Below are 13,465 nucleotides of genomic sequence, written 5' to 3'. Positions count from 1 at the left end.
GCCCGGCCCGGCCCGGCCCCGGCGCCTCATTGTGCTTCGCCTCACGCCGGCCCAAGATGGCGGCGGCGCCCGAGAGCCCCGCGAGCCGCCAACGACAATAGAGGGAGGGACGGGACCCGCCGCCCCCCCGGCACCGGCCGCCCCTCCCCGCCGCTCCCGCCGCCCCCCGCCCGCCGCACCGCGCCCACGCCCCCGGCCCGGCCCGGCCGCCGCACCCCGCCCCGGCCGGCCCCTCTAGCATGGTGCGGGGCCGCCGCCGCCTCGTCCTCCGGCTGCCGACATGGGCGAGAGGCTGGAGCTGCGGCTGAAGTCGCCCGTGGGAGCCGAGCCCGCCGTGTACCCCTGGCCGCTGCCCGTCTACGTGAGTATGGCCCGGCCCCGCACCTGCCCCGCGCCCTGTCAGCGCCCCCGGCCCTGCCCCGGCCCTGGCACCCGCCGGGCGATCCCTCAGCGCCGGCCCTTCCCGGGATCCATCGGGATCATCGCCCCCCGTGCGGGAACCCCCCCGGAGCCCCGGCCCCGGGTGCCGCCGCTGCTCGCCTGGAAGTCAAATCCCCAATTTCATTTTATAATTGGTTGACTAAACCGAAGGGCGGGGAGGAGGAGGACTGGTTAATGAAAAGTTTTCGTGTTTTCCTCGCGCTGGGCTCGTGTAACCGGTTAATAACCGGTGTTGCTGCGAGCGGGGTGGAATCCAGGGATTCCGGATGGGGGAATAGCGCTTGAATTATGGATGGCCTCGGGTGGTCGTGGGGACCCCCAGGACCAGCCGCAGAGTGGGAATAAACAGCGGCCAGCGGCGCTTGTGGGGCTGGAGGCAGCGCTGGTGTCTGGGGCTGCCGCCAGTTCCCCTCCAGCCGTGCCCTTGGAGCTCCCCTTTTATTATCCCGAGCAGAATTCGAGCCAGCCGCAGTCCTCGTGCTTCCAAATAAAATGTCACTTGTCCTTGCTTAGCTACCGAGTGGCGTTTTTCCTTAAGTTGCCTGACTTTCTGGCGAGCCCGGTCGAGCGATGTGTGACCTTGATAACTATGTCCATGTTCAAATTAGCGACAATCCCACGAGAGGCGAAAGGCTCCGGGGAGGGTATTTTTGGATGTGTGTAGGCTTCCTATCAACCCTTGAGCAATTTCTCCCCCTAACTGCGTGTAGCCCGTCGGAGCACAGTTTGCAAAGGCAGAACGTCTCTCTATATGTTTACTTGGCGCAGGCACTGTTGATTATCCCTGCGTTCCAGGCTGTGCTGTTGTACGTGAGCCGTTTCCCGGCGAGAACACGCTGGGACGCACAGGCTGGGGCAGCGGATACTGCTGATGTTGTTGCTCGCTTTGGCAATCGCTTGTGTGTGAGTGATTAGGAATATATCGCTCGTGGCAGGGAGAGACGGCTGCCTGCTCCTATCTGCCGCCTGCCTTTCGGGGCTGCTGCTGTAGCCGTGCCTTTCCAAAACATCCTCCATGCAGGCTGGCGTGCTGCTCCCGGCGTGTCTCCCAGCACACACTGGTTAAACGCTGCCTTTCCTGTTTGGGCAGCTCTGTCAGTGTTGGCGGGCGCGCGCTCCGCTCAAATGTCAGAAACTGAAAGTACAAGCGATGACCGGGTTCGGTTTTCCTCGCCAAATATTAACTCACGTCCCCGCTCCTGTACCCCCCTCCCCGAGCGGGTTGTGTGAAGCGGAGGTTAAAGATTACGCGGGATGGGGATTGTTCTGGGAGGGAGGGATGGTCTTGTGTCTGTTCACAGATATTCCTACAGGCTTAAAAACCGAAAAACCGAACCCCCCGCCTTTATTTTAAGGGTGAAACGTGTGTTTTGCAGTATGGGAGATAAGGATTTAGTTGATTTGAGAAAACTTGAGCAGCTGTTTTTGAGCATGACAGAATAAATAGAATTTCTTCTCAGTTAATCAGAAATGCAGCGGATGGGGGTGGTGGCGTGATCCCCCCATATACAGAGAAATACCACAAACCCCAAACATCCTGCCATTAAACTGTCCGCTTGGCATCGCCAGCTTTTCCAGAGTAATTCCCGAGCGCACGGATGTTTCACCTGGAGCCGAGCAGCATCGCGCCCCGCAGCTCGGGGGAGCGGAGCGCAGCGGCCAAGGCGTGCTCACACACACGCACGGCCCGGCTGTGGCTGAACCCCGGGGCTCTGCAGACAAACGCCCGTGTCTGTGGCAGCGCTTGGCCTGCTGACATGGGCAGCGCTTGGCCTGCTGACATCGTGCTCTGCTGAACTGCAGCCGCGCTTTCCCCGCGCTGGCGCGGCCCCGAGTGCCGGCAGAGCTCGGCTCGCTTTGACGTAAGCAGAACATTTCTTAGTTTCACCGCTCGTGGTTCCGAGGAAGCAAAGTGGGATAGCTGAGGGGAGGAAAAAAAAAAAAAACCACACCACGCTTCAATGAGTTTTATTTAGCAGCGTTCTGGTTGCTTCCTGTTATAGTGTGTGAGATGTGTTTTCCGATGAGAGTTGTAGGAAAAGGGAACGGGAAACTCACGGTCCCGGCTGGTTATTTTTGGTGAGAGCAGCAGCAGTGGCAGGGAGTCATCTTTCCCAACATCCGAGGCTGTGTAGTGTGAACCTGCTGCGTGCCCGGCTCCGTGGCGTGACGTAACCCTGCCTTGAGTAACTTGGCTATTTTTATGCTCTTACTACATCTTAAATTAGCGGCGTCGGTGTTGCTGCGTACAAGGCTGGTCTCCCCTATTAATGAACGCCTGGATTAATACCGTGTCTCTTTATTGCTGAGTTGCTGCTTATTTCGTGTATAATAGGAAAAGCGGGGTCTCTCCAGACTGCTGAGTCCGGATAATAGCCCGGCTGACAACCCGGCGCTTGTTGGGATGCTAAAAGAGCCGGGGAGGCTGATGTGAAACATGTATTTCCCTCCGAGTCTAATTAGGGCCGTGGGAGGAGAGAGAGCGGCGGCGGTGGTGCAGCTCCAGCCTCCCACTGGCTTCCACACAAAACTGAAAGTGCGGCTCCTTCCCCCGCCTTCCGCCCCTCAAAGGAAAGGCCACGGTGCCCTAATGAAGCCGTGGTGAGCCGTGCTGGCCGTGCCACACTGTGATGAGTAAGTTGAATAGTGCATGGTGAGTAATCTCTCCTCATGACTCACAAAATATTTTCTGATGTTGACCTCTGTTTTTGTGACTGCCCTGCTTAATCAGAGCTGAAGTGAGTGTACTCTTTTGTACTCTGGTTAACTCCTCGGCTCCCACGTACCTGCCCCACTTTTTGCCCCTGCCAGGTTGTCAAGAGACCAGGGATACAGTGTTAAAATTTTAATTTTGATACTGTGAAAGATACAGGCCTAGATAAAGGAAGTAATTGGGTGAAAGACTGGAGCTAATGGCCTTAAATAGGCTGATGCTAGTGGAGGATGGCATTTTCAGTTATACTTCAAGTATTGATAAGCATAACTTGGTACTCATTGCTTAGATCTGAAGGGTACAAGGGCTGAAATCCCTTTGTGTAGTTTTAAGACTTGCAGATACTTAGTTTTTTCCCCTGAGAAGTTTTCTTAAAATGGTTAATTTTCTTGTCTCTGACTTTTACTATAACTAAATTTAAATATGGATTAGGTTTAAATGTGGAGATTTTTCGTTTTGTACCACAGTAAGGTCTGCCTGATCTGTGAGGTGTCTCAGGCTGTACTTTGAACTTCTGACAAGTTCCTGCATAGAGTCGCAGGCTGTTGTGTGTGCAGGAGGGAGAAAGGGGTGGAGTGTTGTGGGGTGGATCAGCTCTAGAGTCTGGTCTGGCAGGGTCCTGCTGATATATCTGTGGCACCAGAGAGGGATTGCTTGCACAGAACTGAGCAGCAGGAGGTTCAGAGCTGCTGAAGCTGATAATTGTCTCCAAAATCGATGTTTTCTGGACTGCACCCTATTGCAGCACAGAGTTGGTGAATGTGGAAAAGCCTGTTTGCAGTCTGGCAGAGACAGGACACTGTGCTTCATTCATTGGCTCTCCTTGAGGAGAGCCAGCACTGCTGGGGTTGGCAGTGATCAGTGTCAGTGTGAGCAGGGACAGGAGGCACAGCCAGGTGCTGAGGGAGGGGCTGCTCGTGCAGGGCTCTCCTGGCACCGTGCCCTTGGTGGCCCCACTGCTTGTCATGGCCAGTAGGGTGCAAGTCCTTTCCAGTTTCAGGATGCCTGTTGTGCTCTGTTCCCTGCAGGGTGGCATTGCCATGGAGGGAGGCTGCAAGTGTCAGCGTGCATCAGGTTGCTGTGGGTTGTGTTCCCCTCTCCCTGTTTGGCTTGCAAGGGCCGGGGGGGGTTGAGGTGTGACAGCACCTGGGAGCTCCTCCTGCAGCCCTGGGGATCCCAGTAGGGTTGTGCTCTGGGTATGGGATCACAGAACCATGGAATGGTTTGGCCTGGAAGGGGCCTTAAAGCTCGTTTTGTTCCTCCTGCTTCCACTAGTCCAGGTTGCTCTGAGCCCTGCCCATGCTGGCCTTGGACACTTCCAGGGATGCAGCAGCCACAGCTACTCTGGGCAGCCTGTGCCAGGGCCTCACCACCCTCACAGCCAGAATTTATCTTCTGCCCTAGTTACCATATGGTAATACCATTATTTTTCATTTACTGATTTTATTGCCTTCTTCCAGCCTTTTGACTCTATCCCAGGAGGGGACAGTCCTGGTTGTGCCACTGCACACATCTTACCTGGGTGAGGTGCCTCTGCCCTGAGCTGCTAGAGCTTAAACCTCCAAATTAGCACCTGTGATGAGAAGTCTGGCTTGAATAATTAATTTATTTGTCTATGTTCCTCATTGTTACTGCTGACTTTCCACTCAGCTGTGATGGCAAGAAAATTCTCTTTTTCTAATTGAGTGTTGTCAGAGCATCACTCTACACCTGGAGGTGTGTTTGTGGCTGCTACTGGGAGTAATGGAATGCAAACTTCTTACTACTGGATTTGGTACAGGTGGGAGGGTGCAGAGTGTGGGTTTGGGTTTTTTTCCCCCTCCCTACTGTCGTGATCCAGCTGATACCATTCTGTCACCAAAGGAATGTGCTGTGCAGGGAGACCTCAAGGGCAGGGAGTGTTAATGAAAATCACAGCCCAGCGGGGATTGTCACCTTTGAAATTAAAGATCAACAGTGGAGATGAATAACAAACCTTGTTTGAGAGTTTAATCCTCTTTTTTTGTGCACGTCACTCAGCTTTCCTGGGAAGAGTTTCTGTGATGCCTGTGTGATTTCCCAGGCAGTGAGGCAGATGTGGGAGCACTGTACCATAGAATGGTGCTGTAGATGAGTTTGGGAAGGAGCTAAAGGGGAGCTAAATTGTTCCCTTAGGGCTGGAGCTGCCCTGCTGCTGAGGGTGGTCCTGTGCATCCTGCCCTCTGCCACAGGTCCATCCCGTCCTTATTCCATCCCCGGTGCATTGCTGTGGGATGAGCTGATGGAAAACACGTTTTACACGTGCTGCTGGCTGTTCCCTGCGATCAGCCTGTGCTGGAGGGGGAAGGTGAAGCCCCCCCGAGGCTCCCTGCGGTTGGGGATGTTGGTGCCTGTGGAGCTGTGTGTGGGGCGGCTCTGGGAATGGGATCGCTGCAAATATCTGAGCTGGAGAAAAATGTTGCAGTGTTTTCAGAGCCGCCCCCCTCGCCCTGCTGTGTGAAATGTGAGTCAGGGCCTGCCCCGGGCAGCCGGCCCTACAAAGGAGGCAGAGGAGGAAACTGCTGCTGCCTTTGCCAGGCACAAACCTCCTCACCCCCTGAGTAATCGCCCAGAAATTCGGCAGCCGTGGCTGAGCCCGGGGGTTTTCCCCGTTGCTGTTGATGCAGCTTGTTGGGAAATGCTTGTGGGGATGACTAATCACTTCGAAAAGCTTGTCTAGTGAAGGAAAGGTTTGAACACAGTTCCGATTTCTCAGCACCTCTCTCTCTCTGCCTGCCCTCCCCAGTTGTAAGAACACCTGGAGTGGGGAGAACGAGCAGTGAAACTGGGAAACACTGACTCAGTCATTTCAAAAGCACTTGGGTTTCTGTGCTGCCCAGCAGATCACACAGTTGGCACAGTTGCATCACTTTTTCTGCCCTGTTCCTCAGTGCCACGGGGACTCAGGGATGTGCTCTTGGGGGGCAGAAGAGCCCTCCAGCGTTAATTGTGCAGCACGTGGGCAGCACACAAGAGCACTTTGCTTCTGGGCTTTACCCTTTGAAGTAGAACTTGCCCTGAGTGACAATCGGTGCTTGTTCAGTTCTCAAACTCCTTTTGTTCCAGGCTCTGACCCGTTGGATACAAGATAAATCATGAGTTCAGTTAACAGACATTTTTTTCCCCAGTTTGAAAAGTGAAAGTTGGTCTCTTGTCTTGCATCTTAAGACCACACTAGTATTTATTTTTTTATATAACTGATTTATCTGAAAGGCAACTGTTGAAAGACAGAGTAGCTGTCCAAGATTGCTTGTTTTCCCCCTTTCATTCACCAGCAGATGAGTGAGGATTAATGTTCCTGTCCCAGCTAAAGTTCCACCTCAGGCAATTCAAATTTATCTACCTAAAAATTCACCCATCAGCTCCAGTTGGACAGAGCACTGAAAGCTTTCAGTGTGCCAAGGGAAATCCATGCCCCCACATGCAGCTCCAGCTCTTGTCCTTCATGGCAGCCTTATTATATATGGAGATGATCATCCTTTCAAGTCCCAGATACGGGACTGAATTGTGTTGCCTCTGGGAATTTAGGCAAAATATCTTACCTCTTGGTATGTGAGATTTATGGGGGATTTAATCACCCTTCTCCCCAGACATCCATATGTCTACTTGTGTACTCTTCCTTCCTTCTTTTTCCCCTTTCTCATTTACTTGTTTTTTTTTCTTCCTGCTTTGAGTTAACCTTTAACTGTCTGATTAAAGTTTTGCACTGTGATGATCAATAAAAGTATCAAGGGTGGGATGAATTTTTTTGTCCCTTGCAGTGTCTTTTATCACAGATTGATAATCGTAAAGTGTCTCAACATATTTTTGCTTCAATTATTTTCTCCTTCCTAACAGAAGGATCCACAGAAGGAGGAAACGTTCATGTTAGGAATTGTGAACATATTTACTTTCATGGTAATTATTAAGGACAAAACTAACTCTGAAGAGGAACAAGAAATAAAACTGAATAGAAATTTGGCCACATGCTGCTAGAGCTATCAAATCAAGTAGGGAACTATTTTTAGAGCATAGGAAGAGGGTGAGTATATTTTACAGCAGGAAATGATGGTTTCATAGATGGGAGCAGATCTGTGAATAACGAAAAAGTTCCTGTTCAGAGTATTTTGGTTTGTTTCATTTCACGAGTGAATGAGAGTTTTCTAAAAATTTGTACTGGAAGAACTTTACAGTATTGAATGAAGAGGAACTACTGAAGACAGATAAACGAAGCATTGGAAAACTTTTCTGAACCTAATGCTACAGAAAGTTCTGAATTAAGTTTCTTAGTAAAAACTGATGGATTTTGATAGTGTTTGTTATTTTCTGTGTACTGTGAAGGGCAGTTTCCTGAGGTTTTGGCATTAATGTGTCATCTACTTCTTGGAGCTCAGCAATATTATTAATACTTGACACTTCTAAAATTCCAACAACTTTGAGGCTTCTCATTCATTCCTCAGCTGAATTCCCACTGGGCTACAGAGGTTCCCTCTGGTTCCCACATCTGTTGGCAACAAGACCTGGCTCAGGGTGGCCTCTGGAGCTGGGTTTGGAGTCTTTGTGGATCTTACCTTGGCTTTCATCCCTGCTCATGACAGCAAACAGTCATTTGAAATTCTGCAATCTGTGAAGAATGCAATGTAATATTTTAGGGTCATTTATAAGTCTTTAAAGTAAAAGCTTGTGGAAATGGTTGGTGGCTGGAAGTTCATGTCTGCTGTTCAGAACCTCCACTGGATCACTCTGCTCCGCAAGTTGAAACTTATAAAGGAAAACTTTTTTTTTTTTGGTCCCGAACAAAACTCCACACCCAGTGGGCTTCAGAAAGAGTACAAGGTTTTACTGCTGATTTCTGTTATGTGGAATATTTATGTGTGTTAAGTAGGAGCAGAAGTTCTGAGCTGTCCAAGACTGAGTTATCTTTACAGAATATGAAGTGATTATTTAAGCTGTTGTCTCACTGGTTTTCCCTGCAGGAGATGGAGCTCAGGCTGTGCTCTGAGCTTCCTCCAGCTCCCACCAAGGGTGTGGGAAAACCCTGGGCTGGAGAAGGGGATGGTGGCTGCTTTCAGCACCAAAAATGTTGGGACTGTGTGTTCATTTCTTCCCTGGGTCCTGTGTTCTTTGTTTCTGGCAGTGTGGATGATCAGGGGTGTCCTGTGCTCCTGTGCTCCCCTGCATGAGTGCGGTATTTCCCTGCTAGCACAGCTTGTGGCTCCTGGGGAGGGACATCTGCAGGTAGAAATGACATTTGTCATCTCTCTTCTCTTGTGCCTGAGCTGCTCTCACCCTTGGAGCAGTGTTTGTGATCTGGTCTGGGTGAAAGGGAACTGAGGCAAAACCTCACATAGGTTTAGTTTTAGTTTAGGCCTCCCCTGCCTTTACTGTGTGAGCACAGGCACTGCTGGCCCAGAGCAAGAGGTGGTTTTGGGGAAGTGGTGGCAGGGCAGGTGGCTGGGTGGGGTTAAACTGTCTGTGAAATGGTGGCAGGGTTGCCTTCCTCTGCTCCAGGGGGTGAAAGCCCAGCAGTTCCCTCTGTCCCAGAACAAGCAGTGCTGGGTTCTTGTGCTTCTTCTGGGGAACGTGTACATGGGATCACCATAGCATCTGCCCAGGTGTGGGCAGGGTGTGTCACTGCCTAGAACTCACCTGGGAGGGCAGTAGGACACACCAGTGAATTGCAGTTTTGCCAAAATAACTGCATCCCCCTAGGTATTCTGTTTATGTTAGAATGCATTATGTTATGGATTCTAACATTATTTTAAACTGTTTTTTGCATAGTGGAATGACTCCTTTTGTGTGGCTCATGCTGAGGAAGCTCATCTGCTGTGGTTGTCCTGTGTGCCTCCAACACTCTGCAGGCAGATTGCATGTTAATGGATTGCCACAGCCCCTCCTGCACGTACCAGGGGAACCATTCCCTCCTGCATGTGTGCAGTGTCCGTAGCAACAGTTGGGATTGCTGTGTGCAAAGGCAGAACTCTTACTGTGCCTGGAGCAGCAGCAGTGAAAGTGCAATCCCTGTTGCAACCATGCTAAATGATTATCCAGAGCAGTTTGGATCTTCTTTCCCAATTCCTGTTTCCTTTGTTAGTTTATTTTGGATCTTGGGCCAACCTTTTATTTTTATTTAAATGTCCTTATGTAGTCATTAAGGAGGCCATAGTGACCACCATGGTTTCCAGCTGGTTTTGTGTGACAGGAACTTAGGAACTACAGAAACTACCTCAGGCGTGCCAGCCTCCTGCTGTGTGGGAGATGGGCTTCCAAATGCAGTCTTGGGAGCTCTTCCTTCCCTTGTCTTGTCTTCCTTGAAACTGGGAGGAAAAGCCTGGATACAAGTTGTTCTCTTCAGGAGATCTCTTTTTATACATTCTAATAAAAATGTATTCTTGTGAATTTCCCTGTGCTTTCTTGATTAAGGGAATGACAGTAATTGGGTGGTTCAGAGGAGAGTTTTGGTCCTTGCCTCTCTTGGTAAGAAAAATTGTGCTGTGGTTGTTGCTATGGAAGCTAAAATGGCACAACTTGATTTGGGATAAAATCTGGTAATATTAAACTGAGTCTTGCTATCCAGTATGGAATACTGCAAGGAACAGGCTTTCCCTTTCCCTTACTCAAGGTTTAACTGCTATTGGAACACAAGGCAAACACCTTAAAATGCAAAGTGCTGGAAGGCAGAGCTGGCAGGGCATGGAGCCCCAGACCTGCCTGCATTGAGCAGCTCCTGGCTGCTGCAGTGGCTGCAAGAGCTTTGGCTTTTCACAGACTCTTGCTCATGGTTGTGTGCTGGGCAGGACTGTGCTGCTGGGTCTCTCTAAGTGAAGTTAAACCCTGTGGGAGGAGGAACACAAACTTCTGACAGGCTGAAACCCCTGGTTTGTGAGGGCATCCGTGTGCCATGCAGAATGCTGGATCTTTCCTGGCTCCCAGGGAAGCTGCAGCTGCTGTGGCTCATGTTACCTTTCCTGGTGTCCAGAGAAACCCTTATCATCCTCCCCAGATGGAGGGAAGTGAGGGGCTTGAAAGAGGCACTTGTCCCACCAACCTTCTGCAAGATTGATTGGCTTTTGCTAATCCATCTTTTTGATCTCTGCTAACCATCTTGTCTGCAGCTGTAACATCCTCTCCTTTGGATTTATGGACTGCTGCCTGGGGAGAGAGAGCTGCCACTGCAGGCAACCAAGCTGTTGTTTAAACCCAGGGCTGGTGGGACTGACCTCTTTTGTTTTGTTAGTTAAATGGGTCGTGTGGGGATCAGAATTTGGCAAATCCAAATGACTTCTGTTAATCCATGAGTGGGGTCAGGATTTGGGAGGAGCTGGTTTTATTTTGGAGCTCTGGAAGTGTATCCAGCCAGGTCATTAAAAGGTACACAAATGTTGCCATTGATTTAATTGTAACTGCCTTGTTTCAGCTTTGGTTTTCACACATCTGGTGGGCAGGGGAAAGCTGTGGGAGATCTGTCCCTCTGCTCTGCCCCTGCTTGACCACAGCTGCTTTTCACATTTCTGAAGAGCTGCTTGGGTCACCTGGGCTATTTTTAAGGGAGGAAGCATGGTCTGGTGAGTCAGAACTGGCTCTGAAAGGGCAAGGTTTGCTTTGGTGGGAGACAGTTAAGTCTGGGCAGCCAAAGCTATGTCCAGAAATGTTCCTGCCTATGAAGAGGGGATAAGGGGTCATAAAGTCCCTGTGTGGTGCTGGGAGAGGGAAAGATTGAAGCAAGCAGCCTGAGCTGTGTGTTGACTTTTTTTTTTTTTTTTAAGAACTTATCCAGGTTTGTAAACCATCTGTTCGCTGCTCAGGTCTGCAGGCTTTTTACCTTTTCACTACCTGTGGTGTATGGATGGCCAGATCTCACAAAAATCCCACTTGCAGAGTCTCATGGAACCCCAGATTTGGGTTGGAAGGGACCTTAAAGCCCATCCAGTCCCATCCCTGCCATGGGCAGGGACACTTTTCTCCATCCTGGGTGCTCCAAGCGCTGTCCAACCTGGATGAGGAGTCACTTGGCATGTGGGGAAATAAAATTGAGAAAAATACGGTGTCCACCCTCAAGCCCCAATTTAGGCTTACCCCAAGGCTAAGCACAGTTTCATAAGAAGAACTCAAATTAAAAAAGATGTAAATTTGGAAGAGTATTGGGGTGGTGTTTCTTGCTCCAGGCAGTGCTGGCTGCCCAATTTAGCTGAACAAGCTCTTTGTGTTTGAGGATTTGAACATTTAAAACTGTTGCTTTAGGTTGTAGATTCACTTTAGACTATGGATTGTTGCACTGGGGATTACCTGTTCTATACAAACACACCCAGGATTCTGGCATGTGGTGCTGGAACACAGCATAAAATCAAAATCTTGCCATTTAAGTATCTTAAGGGATGTTAGTTTGAAAATTTGATGTAACCAAAGCAGCCACCCCTGGAGGAGGAGTGTAGGGCTTTGTTTTCAGGGGGAATTACAAACCCTTCCAACAGCCAGCTTGTGGCAAAAATGTTGCAAACTCTAATTTATACCTTACCTTGCTCTCCTAGAGTGTTCTGCAGAAATGCCTGATTTGGCTGCTTTTAGTAGGAATTTGGTGCTTTGTAGAACAAAGCTGTGCACAGATAACTGAGCTGTGGCTGGTGCTGATCATGTCATGCACACTGTGATCTGTATATACAATATGGGTTATTGGGGCTGCTTTAGTTTTCTCACCCTGGTGACAGAGGAAGAGCTGTGAGTGCTGGAATATCCTGAGCAAGAAGGGACCCTCAGGGATCATCAGTGCAGCCCCTGGCCCCCCAACAATCCCACCCTGAGCATCCCTGAGAGCTCCTGGAGCTCTGGCAGCCTTGGGAGCATTCCCTGGGGAGCCTGGGCAGTGCCCAGCACGCTGAGTTCTGGTCATTTTGGTGATTTTAAAATTTGGCTTAACAAACAATGTGATTATAGAAAAGGATAATGATTGCTTCAATATACATATTTGGAAAGAGCTTTTGGGCACTGTCTTATTTGGCTTTCAAAACACATATTAGAACTTCTCATCTGTAAAATACAAAAGGTCTTTTTTTTTTTTTTTTTTTTTTGTTAATGAGGAGGTGGAAGGGGAAGATTGAACTCTTAAAAATTGCTCCATGGCCTAAAGGGGTGACAGGAGTTGGTGTCTGTAGGAGGACTCAGCTGTGTGTATGGGACAGGAGTTTGTGTGCTGGGAGCACTGGTGTGCTCAGTTACAGCACTGGGAGTCCTTGGCTCCAAACTCCTGTGCTCAGTTGTGGAACATGTGCATGGAGAAGCCTGCTCTGAGAATCGGAAGTGTGAAGCTGCTCATTCCTGCTGGCTGAAGCTGTACTCCACTGTTTTCCATTGAATGTTGGATGCTTTTGAAGTGACTTTTGAGAAAGTGTCTGCTTTCTTTCTGTTATTTTTTCCAATGAAATATTTTGGCAAAAACTATTGAACTTTCTCTGGGAACTCACGTTTCAATTTAAAATTCAGCGTTGAGGTCGAAGACCAGAACTCTGTGAAAAGTTCAGCTGGAGAGTGTAGACTGCAACAGCTCAATGTGTGTTTGAGCTTGGTTTGTTTAAAACTGGTTGTGAAGAGCTTTGGGCAGTCTCAATAATTACTGCAACTCTTTAAATACTTTCCACATTAAAGAGATAAGCATGGTTGTGAAAAGCTCCCATTTATGCGGCTCAGAAGATTCCAAGGGCCTCTCACACGACATAAATCCAGGAACATTGGAAAGTACATCCAGGCCAGGAGCAGCACGTAGTGTGCTCCATCCCCTCCAGTGCAGGGAGGAGGGAGGGAGGGAGAGCAGCCTGGAGCAGGAGGAGGGTGAATGGAGCTGCTCTTTGTGACAGGGAGCACCGTGGTGGCATCATCTCATCTCGTGACTGGGAACAGAACACAGAGGCTGCTTGAGCCTTGGCCAAAAGGCTTCTGCACGCAGGATTCCAGGATTGATGAAGTCTGTGGGAGGCTCTTCCCCAGGAGGTTCCACTGCCGAAGCCCCGTGGGTGTCAGAGTCCAGCACGACACATGAGCACAACCTGCTTGCAACCTGAGTCATGGGCACTGCAGCTGTGCAAAATAATACAGAGCACCTGAACTGAGCCAAAACCCAAACTCAGAGCCATGGCTGAATTGGAGAAGCTTCAGGCCACCTTTGGGGGTGCAAGGTTGGTTATTGGCAGAGCAGGGTAAGGTTGATGAGGCTGCTGGTGCTGCAGCAGAGCTGTCAGGAATCACCAGCAGTCCTCCTAAGCTGCTGGATTCAGTGTTTATCCCCTGGGGATCCAAAGGAGTTAAAGCTGCTGCTCTGAGCTC

The 13,465-nt window shown here is 49.9% G+C and overlaps 1 protein-coding gene across 4 annotated transcripts in view; it reads left to right on the top strand.

The window, feature by feature from the left end:
• The first annotated feature begins 210 nt into the window (after positions 1–210).
• The window catches only part of DOT1L (DOT1 like histone lysine methyltransferase), a 79,418-nt gene continuing 66,163 nt past the window's right edge, over positions 211–13,465 (top strand). For all 4 annotated transcript variants that reach the window (XM_033082021.2, XM_033082018.2, XM_033082020.1 and 1 more), the window contains exon 1: positions 211–361. In XM_033082021.2, coding sequence (XP_032937912.1) covers positions 281–361 — 81 coding nt within the window. In that variant the 5' untranslated portion in view covers positions 211–280. The remainder of the gene's footprint in view (positions 362–13,465) is intronic.

This window comes from Catharus ustulatus, chromosome 29 (genome assembly GCF_009819885.2).
Source record: "Catharus ustulatus isolate bCatUst1 chromosome 29, bCatUst1.pri.v2, whole genome shotgun sequence".
NCBI classification, from domain to species: domain Eukaryota; kingdom Metazoa; phylum Chordata; class Aves; order Passeriformes; family Turdidae; genus Catharus; species Catharus ustulatus.
Note: the sequence above shows the minus strand (reverse complement) of the source record. Positions and strands in the feature narration are given on the sequence as shown.